This window comes from Paramormyrops kingsleyae, chromosome 4, assembly GCF_048594095.1.
Source record: "Paramormyrops kingsleyae isolate MSU_618 chromosome 4, PKINGS_0.4, whole genome shotgun sequence".
Lineage (NCBI taxonomy): Eukaryota > Metazoa > Chordata > Actinopteri > Osteoglossiformes > Mormyridae > Paramormyrops > Paramormyrops kingsleyae.
Genome location: NC_132800.1, coordinates 14,083,150 through 14,095,368, shown reverse-complemented (window position 1 = coordinate 14,095,368; position 12,219 = coordinate 14,083,150). Strand labels below are relative to the sequence as shown.

Here is a 12,219-nt window from a genome sequence, read left to right as displayed (position 1 = left end):
CCAGCCGCCCAGTCCAGATACACTCCTACTCTGCGGGAGCCTGAGGGCTCTATGGGTATGTCAGTCTGTTTATTATTGTGCCAGACAGAGTAACTGTCAGGAGAGCAGCTCAGCATCCATGACTTGTCATTGTCTCCAAGCCGACAGTCAGCACTGCCTCCTTTCCTCCTGATTCCTTTATAAGTCACTCCTATCAGGGCTCCACCTCCACTCCACTCAGCCTCCCAGTAACAGCGACCAGTCAGACTCTCTCTGCACAGAATTTGGTGGCAGCAGTCAAATCTCTCTGGATGATCAGGATATGGCTGCTTTGCCCCCCATGTCACCTTCCTGTTCCCCTCTGACAGAGACAGGCGGCTGTTTGCTGTGTTGGGGTCCAGCGTCAGCTGGCAAGAGTCTGTAGGCAAGAGGAAGAGCCATTAATCCCATCACGAAGCCCAGCATCTCCATCATTATCACTGTCACACCTCACACACTCACTAACACAGAACTCGCTCCAATACACACATTTTATTCCCAATATACTCATGTAGCCGCCCGAGTCTGCGGCGCTCCGGCTGCCCCCTGCGCTGTGAGACACGCCGCGCTGAGAGACTCGCTGGGGACCGAACTGCACTTTAGCCTGCGCTCTATTATTCTGTACGATACACAAAATATAAAAACGAAGCAGGAATTCAAGTATGTGAAATACCTCAGGAAATGTCGGACGCCCGCGCGACGCCGGCGGGAAGACGGGGCGAAATGCTGCTCGTGCTAAATTAATAGCCGTAATTACAGTTAAATAAAATAAATAAAATTACAAACAGCATTAATCAAACGTGTTAAACTTGAAATTGTACCACAAAGAGTACCACTAGAAGTTAATTTGTCTTTACTTCAAAATAAAAACTTCTTTCAAACCACTTCGGACACATACCGCCCTCCAGCAGCGTTCAGCGCCGACTAGTGATGTGTCTGTCGCGAACGACCCGCTCAAAAGATCCGGATCCCGACCAAGCGACATTTTTATAAAACAAAACATCTCCGCGGCTCAGCGCTCCATGCTGCTCTGACTGTGACTGAAATTTGTGTTAATGGCGTGTGAACCACGCGACCAATCACGTGATGAGTCAGATAGGGGGGGGGGGGGGGTCGCGTGCTGACGGTGTACAGGTACAGAGCACGAGGGAGGGAAAGGAGGAGAGAAAGAGGGAGTGTGGTGCGCGAATAATAGGCAAGATGAGTGATAGTTGGAAACGAAGCGGCAGTTGGATGCATTTTAATAGCTATGATAACTAAAAGGCACAATGCACACTTTGCAAGATGAAGCTGTCATTTCGATCAGGATCCACAAACAACCTTCACAGGCACTTAGGAACTGCGCATCCAACAGTTCAGATGGAAGGAAAAAGACAGGCTAGCGTGCTGCTACTGCCAGAAGCCGGATCAGCCCGTCTAAGCTGAGGCACTTAGCCTTTCTGCCCTAAAGGAAATGTTAAAATGTTACACTGATAGACAGGTGATAGATAGTTGTTAAAGTGGATAGATACTAAAACTGTTGGATGCTGGTGTTTTGCACGTTGTAATTTTTTTATAATTTCTTTACTGTTATTCGTTATTTATGTTATTTGACTGTTAATGGTATCAAAAACAAAAAAAGAATTTTCCACTATATAATGTTCAATACACGTGTAGTAGTGTTTGAGGTTTTTACATTTTATCTTTTTATACCAAACATGATGGTATTCAGAAAATTATAAGGTTTAGTACACATATCAATCATGCGTCATAACAGCGCTGAATCTGGCTGAAGCAGAAGTAATAAAATGAAGAGCCGTTTGGGAGCCGGAAGAGTCGGCTCTTCTTGGTGAGCTGAGCCAAATGATCCGACTCACTAAAAAGAGCCGAAATTCCCATCACTAGCGCAGACTGAGACGACATTCAGTGTCACAGCCAGTTAGGGGAGATTACGGGTGCTGTCTTAGGACAATCCTAACAAATCTCAAAACAGTACTACTACAGAAGTCCCCAGACTCCCATTGTTATTTAAGAAAATAGTCATTTTTAAACCCAAAAAAAAAACACACATCACAATAATTATGTGAATGCTGTCATAAAGTAGTATTAATGGTATTAAGCATAAAAACATGCAAACAAACTTACATTTCTGGATCCCTGGTCTGGTCCTGCACTCTCCACTGTGGTCCACACTATAGCAGAAGCAGAATGACATAGTACTGCTGTATCCATTTATTTAATTGTTGTACTTTCTCCACATACATGAGTCTATAGGAGGAGCAGACACACATTCTATACTCACTTCAGTTTCTCCAGTTTACAGCTGGGATCCTCCAGTAGAGCAGAGAGCAGCTTCACTCCTGAATCTCCTGGGTGATTGTAGCTCAGGTCCAGCTCTCTCAGGTGTGAGGGGTTTGACCTCAGAGCTGAAGCCAGGGAAGAACAGCCTTCTTCTGTGACTCTACAGAATGGCAGCCTGCAGAGAGACAGACAATATCTCTCCAATAAATAAAAACACCTCACCTCTATGAGTATTACTTTTGACTAAATGTGACGACTTCATTAAAGATTTCAGCAATTACACATTACAGTGTGGAATACCCAGTAATATTGACCTCAGTATCTCCAGTGCACAGTGTGAATGCCCCAGTCCAGCAGAGAGCAGCTTCACCCCTGAATCCTGCAGGTCATTGTCACTCAGGTCCAGCTCTCTCAGGTGTGAGGGGTTTGACCTCAGAGCTGAAGCCAGGGAAGAACAGCCTTCTTCTGTGACTCTACAGCCTGACACCCTGCAGAGAGACAGACAATATCTCTCCAATAAATAAAAACACCTCACCACTATGAGTATTACTTTTAACTAAATGTGACGACTTCAATAAAGATTTCAGTAATTACACATTACAGTGTGGAATACCCAGTAATATTGACCTCAGTATCTCCAGTGTACAGTGTGAATCCCCCAGTCCAGCAGAGAGCAGCTTCACTCCTGAATCCTGCAGGTCATTGTCACTGAGGTCCAGCTCTTTCAGCTGAGAGAATTTTGATCTGAGAGCTGAAGCCAACACTTCACAGCATGTCTCTGTGAGTCTACAGCTGTCCAGCCTGGAAAAGGAAACGTGTTACGATATAAATACATACACGACACACAGGTATATCAAATAAAAAATCAAAATAAACATTTTTAAGTACAATAAGACATGCAGCATATAGCTGAAATATCAGTTATTTTGTTGTTTCCTTGTCCTAGTCAGAAACACAAATAGTTTTTACTTGACACTCCCCAGCCGAGACGAGCCTGCTGTTTAATGACCTTACAGGGTGAGTTACCCTGAGACTCTGTAATATATGCAAAAGTATTTTTATAAAGCTCTGAGCAGCGCTGGGGCTCAGTGATCAGCACTACAGCCGACCCAGGGGTTCTAGGGTTTTGGGTTCAGTTCGTTGGCTCTGATGTGTGTAAGTGTACATGTTTATGGGGGTTTGAATGTCAAGAAGAGCTTAACTTATTTTAATTATGTATTTTTATATGACTTTTGAATTGCTGACATCATGACTGAAATCCTTATTTTCTGTTTTCTGTATCTGAGAACCTGTAAAATTTCCAAAACACAAATCACACAATTACCAATCCTGTCAGATCGGGATGAAATAGTGAAACTTTATTCGTCCCCCTGGTAAAATATTGCTGTTGCCTCTCTGATCTTGCTCTCTCTGACACACACATACAGGTCAGAGCTCAGGGTTGGCCAGCATCCAGCCCCCTGAAGCTGGGGGGTAAGGGCCTTGCTCAAGGGCCCAAAACCAGCATCACTCTGCCGGCCAGATATTTAAACCGGTGACCTTCTGACCACAGACACAGAGTCCAAACCCACTGAACCACACACCACAGCAAGAATGTTAAAAAATATACAAATCCTGCAGTATCCAGAATGAAAAAAGATATAAAAGCAGTATCATGAATAACATCTGTACTTCTTTAACAAGACGTATGTAAGATCACTTACAGAGCTGTGCTAGATTTCTTGATCACAGGCAGCAGCCTCTGAAGACCTTCATCTGATCTGATGTATTTCTTTAGATCAAACACATCCAGCTCCTTATTTGACATCAGTAACACAAACGCCAGAGTTGACCACTGTGCAGGTGAGAGGTCTGCTGCTGAATGGCTTCCTGAACTCAGGTATCTTTGTACTTCCTCTATTAGAGAATTGTCACCCAGTTCATTCAGACAGTGGAACAGGTTGATGGTCCTTTCTGCAGATAAATTCTCCTGTATTTTCTCCTTGATGTACTGGGTCGTTTCCTTAATGTTATGTGAGCTGGGTCTTGTCTCTCCCAGTAGTTTTTGTAACAGAGTTTTACTGGAGTTTGTTGAGAGGCCAAGCAGGAAGCGGAGGTAGAGGTCCAAGTGTCCATTCTTGCTCTTTAATGCCTGATCCACTGCAGTCTTCAGCAGGTCAGCTGATGAGTTTGACAGAAACACATATAAAGCAGCGAGATACTCCTGGATGCTCAGATGCACAAAGCAGTACACCTTCTCCTGATACAATCCATATTCCTCCTTAAAGACTTCTGTGCACACTCCAGAGTAAACTGAAGCTTCAGTGACATCAATGTTATTCCCTATCAGATCTTGCTCATAAAATATGAGATTGCCTTTCTCAAGGTTGTCAAAAGCCAGTTTACCAAGTTTCAAAAGGAATTCCTTGCTGTATTCCTTAATCTTGGTTTCATAGTTTTTCATATACTTGTCATTTTTTAAACTCGCCTGAAAGATCAGGAAGTGTGTGTACATTTCAGTCAGAGTCCTTGGAATTTCTCCCTTGTCAGTCTCATTAAAAAGCCTTTCAAGGACACTGGCTGAAATCCAGCAGAACACAGGTATGTGGCACATGATGAAGAGGCTCCTTGATGATTTCACATGTGTGATAATCCTGCTGGCCAGACCCTGATCACTAAATCTCTTCCTGAAATACTCCTCCTTCTGGCCATCACTGAACCCTCGTATCTCTGTCACCTGGTGGACACACTTAGGAGGTATCTGATTGGCTGCTGCTGGCCGGGAGGTTATCCAGAGGAGAGCAGATGGAAGCAGATTCCCCTTGATGAGGTTAGTCAACAGCACATCCAGTGATGTTTTCTTTGTTACGTCAAACCGGCTCTCATTGTTCTGAAAATCTAGAGGAAGGCGACATTCATCCAGACCATCAAAGATCAACAAAACTTTGTACCTACACAGCTCAGTGGATTCAAGCGATTTCAGTTCTGGGACAAAGTGGTGAAGCAGATCAATCAGACTGTATTCATCCTTAATCAAATTCAGGTCCCGGAAAGGAAGAGCAAATATGAAGTGAATGTCCTGGTTTGCTTTTCCTTCTGCCCAGTCAAGAATAACTTTCTGCACAGAGATTGTTTTCCCAATACCTGCGACCCCTTTTGTGAGTACAGTTCTGATAGGTGTCACACGCCCATGTAAGGGTTTAAATATATCATTGCACTTGACTGTAGTATCTTCTGTTACCCTTTTCTTGGATGCTGTTTCAATCTGTCTCACTTCATGTTCATCATTGACTCCTCCAGCTCCCCCTTCAGTTATGTAGAGTTCTGTGTAAATCTCTTTGAGAAGTGTTGGCTGTCCTTCCTTAGCTTTCCCCTCAAATACACACTCAAATTTCTTCTTCAGATTAAATTTGATTCTGCGCTGACATTGTGACAGAAGATACCCTGAAATGAAATGAGAAAAAAATGCATTAGCTTTTCAAAAAACCTTTACTCATTTAAGCCAAATTAAATAAATGAGAAACAAATGTAATACACATTTTTTCATAAACACTTTTTCTGCGGCAAATCAAACACACACTGAATGAGGTACAGCTCTTACTCTTATCCAGCATGTCAGCGAGATCATTTTGCTCCATGGTCCTCAGGATATACAGTGTGATCTTCAGAGCTCCCTCTCTACCACAGGTCTTCTGCATCTGACCATCACTGTCCAGGTCATTGTCCTCCTCCAGCTGAGGCTCAGAGCATTCTGGGTCATTCTGATCCAGGTACCTTTTGAATTTCATCAGTTCATCCTTCAGAAACGTTTGAGCTTTTTTCTCCAGTAACTGAAATGAACAGCTATAGTTTAATTATCATCAGTCCTGGCACCGTATCTTTTTATAACTTCATTTGTGAGTTATGCTGCGTTCCATTTCAACTTGTAACTTGGAAATTCTGAGTTCCTAGTGGGAAATTTCAACTGGAACGCCCCCTGAAGTCAGAATTCCACTTTGTGAAGTCGGGGGAATCTACACAACCCTGACCTCAGAAATCAAAATGGCTGCACCCTTTATCAACAGAAGTTAAAGCTGTAGTTTTACAGTGTTTATAAGCAGTTCTGTATTATTTGTTGCTCATTAAATTGGTTGCACACACCACTTTCTGTGGACATGTTGCTATAGTGTTTTTATGTGCAAAACATCACGTAATGTGTTATCAACTGGTATTGCTAACAATGGCTAACAATTAACCTGGCTAGAACTGGGGCCTGTTTCAGAAAGCCAGATTTCTTGCTTAGCCGGATAATATTTGAAATAATCTGGGCTAAACATAAGTGAATGAAGATGAAGGCCATTTAAACTGGGGCACATTAAATAGAAGAAGTTATCTGGCTAAGCAAGAAATCCTGCTTTTTGAAACAGGTCCCTGGTTTTGCTAAATGTCTTTCCGACTTGCTGTACTGGAACGAGGGTAACATAGGTGTGACGTCATTCCCAGCTCCGACTTCCGACCTCCGAGGTAAATGGAACGCAGCATTAGTTGTAAATATCTTCTCTTTCACAGGACAAACTACTTACTGTATATCTGTAGAAGATATATGTCAATTTAGATAAAATTTAAGAAAATATACTTAATAAATGCAAACCTTGAAGATGGATGATAAGCCTGCTTTATGTGGATGTAAATTACATCTATTTACTCGGTCCCTGTGAATAAAACACAAATATCCAACCATTATATTTTTATTTAAATAGATGTAACTGCCATCCACATTCTGAGTTTATTTCATTAGGGCAGCTTCCTGACATCAGCTTGCTTATGACAGTATAAGAGAAGCAGTGACATGAGACAGCTTGAAAGAAGTCAGTCTTTACAGTGATCCTCATCCTTTTACCTCAGACGTGATTTATACAGAAGACAAAACTTCTGTTTACATTTTCAAAAATGATGGGATTTGCAAGTTTTTTTCCTTGTAGATTTTATTTGCCTGTATGTCTTTTGATTGAGAGTCTGGGTGTTTAAAACAATGTTTAAATGTATATTTACCTTTGATCTGTAGGAAAACGTCCATCTCTGAAGAAGATTGGGAGGTCCATTGACTTGTCACTCTTCATGGAAGCACAGCTGGGTACAGGTGAGCCTGCTCTCTCCATCAGGACACTGTGGACAGTGAGAGGAAAGATCCTGATTATATAAATATAACCCATATACTGTGGACAGGGTCACATTAAATCTTCAGCTGTTTAACCTTCTGTTCTGTCTTCATGTACTTTGTTATGCTGTGAAGCTCTTGATGCAAACATGCTTGTTTACAGTTAGCTTTACTGTGAAATAAACTGTCTCACCTAAATTGAAGATTCCAATAAAAAAGGTTTAGTATCATTGTTACAGCCTCCGTTACTAGGCTTGACAGTTGTTGCTTGATATTACATAAATTTAGCCTTAAATGGAGTTCCCCAAAATAAATTTCACCAAGTTACCAATAAAAATTTTGCCAACCGGCTACTGGACTGCTACTGAATACCGATAACGGGTTCTGAATGGGGGGGGTTTGGAGACCGAAAACATAAACTTTATTTTAGCGCACATTCAGAAAAATCACCTCGCGCCATATAGATGTGAAAAATTGAAGAATCAGCGCTAGGTGGAAGCAGAGGACGGCGTCCAGGGAGTACAATTAAATGTAAATTCTTGAAGGAAATTAAATTTCATAAATGTAATAACTGGTAAACATAAATCATCTACCCCACGGACCTGAATCAGTTAAGTCTCGAGGAAATGAATTACGTTAAGACTGATTTCTCGCTCTTTCGAGAATGCTGGAACGTTTATTTTTTATGACCGTGTGTAAAGCAGTACAAACACACAGGTTCTGTCTTACCTCTCTGTTCTCTTTGTTTTACACTCCACAGGGGGGGTCATTTCAGAAGCAGCTCCCCCCATTTTTGTGCTGATCTAGACCAGATGACTGATGCTGGGGCCTCTATGAACACGAAGGGTAAATAGTGACATACATGCATAATATTTAGTAGCTACTTCATGCAACGGGTGCGGCCGCTATATATATAGGTCAAATATATATATAGGCCTATAATTTGTACTCCCAAATATAGCTTATTTTATTATGTTTTATCTGTTGACTAAAATCTTGCCTTGCAATACAGAATCTTATCCGCGTTTCTTGACAAAATGGAGAGTCCAGCATTAAAATACTTTCACTTTCATTTGCAAACAGGAAATGCTGCGTATCAAACTCGGAAGCAGTCTAAGCAGAAATGGACACGGACTCAGTGGGGATATTATCCATGCGACTTAATAACAAGCAACAATAAGAGAAAGGGGACAACTAAGCTCCCGCCGCCACCTAATTCTGTCATGACGAACATTTTGCGTTATACTTGTACATATAAAACGCGGTTCTACAGTGACACTTAAATCAATAACACATATAAATCATTATCACACAATCTTGCGATTCACTTTTCACATTTGTCGCCGCCCTACGGCTGCTTCAGGGACATTCTAAAACGCTTAACGTGAAAAAGCTTATTGTGGTTTAATGTACCACAACAGCGACCAATAATCACCAAATTTCTCACCAATATATCTGGTCATAAAGACTTTCACCTTTTCTTTGCAGCCACTTCAGATTAATATTTTATTGGTGCCACTAAAAATCTTCAATAAAAATCTTTGTTCTAGTAAAGTACTCAGATGTTCCTAGGAAATGGATTTTGGTGGAAGTAGAGTAAATTATTATGCAGGCTGAGAGCAGTTCCCAAACTTTTTCATATGACTGTATATATACACACACAATAGTAATTATATATACATTATACATATATACAAGAATATTACAACAATTGTCATAGTTATATTCTTAACATTCACCCAACAGCCACTCTCAAGGTTCACCTCTTTTTTTAAAGGCTATATTAAATTTCTATTTTATTAGCAGACCACCATCACAGCCTACAGGGCTAGACATAAGGATTTAGGAGGGCACAGCCACTTTGGCCTTGGCTATTCATATTTTTTCTAGGGCACAAGGCCATTAAGCCTGGGCACAAGGCCAAAATTATTTATTAGCTAGTGTGCAGTGGTATTGTTTTTTGTGAAGTCATTGACAAATTAAAAATTTTAATTTGAAAAAATGTTTTTTTCATTTATTTAAATTTCATAGGACACCTCGGGCCTTGTGGAGGAATTTTATTTCCATAAAGGATGCATTTTTTTATTTTCAAAAAAGCAGAAAAGGCATTGGGCCAATACTGAGTCACTAATTACCAATTACTGTAATTACCAAGTTTAGACAACCTACGCAATACGACCTTCGATTTGAGACAGAATATATACAGTATATATATTTATAGATATATATATATAGCTTTATTTCAAAAAACAAAATCCAACAATAAAGGAGCCGTCAATATTTTTGTATTTGTTTGCTCAGAACACCCGTATTCTTTTAGTGTACAGTACATGACAATTGACTTGACGTTCGTTTTTTGCACACTGCACGCTACCAGTCCTATATCCTCCCAGCAGAGCTTGGTACTTCTCTGAGTCAAATCTGCTCTGCCTCGGCAAATGTTTTTTTACAACACCATCTGACACTTACCTGAACAAAGTAGATAATTTGCAACATTTTGCGGCAGTAGCCGCGAGTTCAGCTTGCTTTCTTTTACGTTCTCGATCTTTGCGAGGCATGGTGACAGCATAAGCAGCAGACGACAATTACACGATGATTACCGAAGAGGACACCTATCTGTTATTCGGAAACCGTCGGATGGCTTTTCCAATCAAAAACGTAACCCCCGATGATGCACCATTGTCATTGCTGTGGCTCCATAGTAGGCTGGACGATACATACCATACCAGCCAATCATGCGACGAACACATGATCGTATTAGTCCAGAATTCATTGCGGTTCATTCAGTAGTTGGGAATTACGAGATGTGCGGGTCGACCTCGTTTCTCGTATCGAAGGTTGGGTTCGGGTTCGGGTTCAGTACAGATGCATCGATTGTTGACGAGGTAAAGTGGACCGTGTCGTGCGCAAGTCTTTTGTGTAATGAACGTTACTTTCGGTAAAAAGGGGGCATACGGCCAGACAAACATTAAAGGCAGGCCAATCTTGGCCGTAAGGTACTTCAATTTTGAGGAGGCGTGCGGCCAATCTTGAAAGGCACGACGGCCATTGGCCGCGGTGCCGCGGCTTATGTCTAGCCCTGAGCCTATATAACATATATTGCAAATAGATACTTTTGTAAGTGCACAAAATCATCTGGGGCCTCATGTATAAACGGTGCTTACGCACAAAAATGTTGCGCACGCCCGTTTCCATGCTCACGTCAAGATGTATAAAAACTAAACTTGGCGTACCGCCACGCACATTCTCACGGCAACCCCAGACAAGGCGTACGCAAGTTTCTGCTTGATTTGGCAAAATGGAGGCACCTACTGGCAAAAGAGTGCTACTGCAGTTTCACTGTGTCAGACTCGCATTCATGACGCGGTCTGCATGAAATACACCGAAATTAATTGCCCATCGGTCACCTGATCGTAATCAATCTGTGACAATAAAACGGTGCAGGGAAAGACAAAAAATATTCCAACCATGGCTGCTTTTGCATTGTTAGAGGACATTGCAAATGGAAGAGTCAGAAGAGAGCGCGTATTCAGGGATCACAGTGATTTCTTGGCTCATGATGATGACTGGCTACTAAGTCGATTCAGATTTCCAAGAGCTATCCTCTTGGAGCTGTGTGCTGAACTGGAGCCAGCTTTACGGAGGAAGACTGCAAGAAATTGTGCCTTACCGGTACCTGTACAAGTTCTCTCTGTCGTGTTATTAAAAAACACTTTGTGAGTCCGACTGTTATTGTAGCGTGTCTTTAATCATTATCCCCACGTCATCACTCCCCGACCTCGTAGTCTCCACCCCCAAATAACCAATTACACCACATCTCCCCTTTTAAGAATCAATGGGTAGACTACCATTGAATCAGCAAGACCCTAGGGGGTTATTCTGCCCCTGTGGCTGGAAGGTCTGCACCCTCTGAATCCTGAACCCTCCGATCCACATAACAGACACACAGCAGTCTAATCCTTAACGTGGAACAAGAAATTACAAACACAATACCGTCCCTGTGCTATCTGTCCTCACCCTAGAGACTAATGCTCGAAGGCGTACATCCAAACAGCGCAAAACATGAAATGGCTCATTCACAATATTGAACACGTTTGTTTTTTTGTTTTTTTTTGTTTTTTTTTAAATGCCTCCCAGGCCCTGGAAACTGTGAACAAAACTTTAAGTCCAACCGGGTCGGTCTTACTACAGCTCTCCCCGACCTGGTTCTGAGAGTAGGAGTAGATGGTGGTTCCAAAACGTTCTGCTGTGGCAGTGCTGCTGCAGGATGTTCTGTGGAAGGTCGTTCTGGAATGCCTCTCAGGATATGCTCAGCTGCTCCACCACTGCTCTGCTCCGGCAAGGGCTGCATACTGTAGCAATGAGATGGTGACGGTTTCGCCTGATGATCCCGTGGGGACCCTCCACCAGGTATGAGCGGGGTGTAGTGTAGCTTCCAATGACAGCTCCAGCCGCTCTTTGGTCTGTGACCCACACATCCTGCCCGGGAGCGAGTCTGCCGAGATCCTGCGCACGATGTCGCAGATTGTAGTGTTGCGCATCCTTCCTCTTCCTCTCACTTTCCTTCAGCATTACCGCGGCTCCATTAGGAAGAGCAGGATCTAGTAGTGCAGGAAATATAGGCACGGTGGTACGAAGCCTCCTCCCCATGAGGAGCTGAGCTGGACTGTATTTTGTAGTGGGGTAGCCCTGTATGCAAGTAGAGCGAGGTAGGGATCCTCTGACTTCTTCAAGAGCCCCTTCACCGTCTGTACTGCACGTTCAGCTTCAGCATTTCCCTGGAGGTATTTTGGGCTGCTAGTCAC

At 42.4% G+C, this 12,219-nt stretch overlaps 1 protein-coding gene across 1 annotated transcript; it reads right to left on the bottom strand.

The window, feature by feature from the left end:
* Positions 1–3,784: 3,784 nt before the first annotated feature.
* On the bottom strand, positions 3,785–8,514 carry LOC111843109 (NLR family CARD domain-containing protein 3-like). The gene is made up of 6 exons (XM_072711652.1): positions 8,144–8,514; positions 7,309–7,422; positions 6,908–6,968; positions 5,879–6,107; positions 4,684–5,721; positions 3,785–3,840 (listed from the first exon to the last, which is right to left on the bottom strand). Exons 1-6 carry the CDS (start codon positions 8,203–8,205, stop codon positions 3,785–3,787), a joined length of 1,560 nt encoding a protein of 519 aa, XP_072567753.1. The 5' UTR covers positions 8,206–8,514.
* Between the last annotated feature and the right edge of the window lie 3,705 nt (positions 8,515–12,219).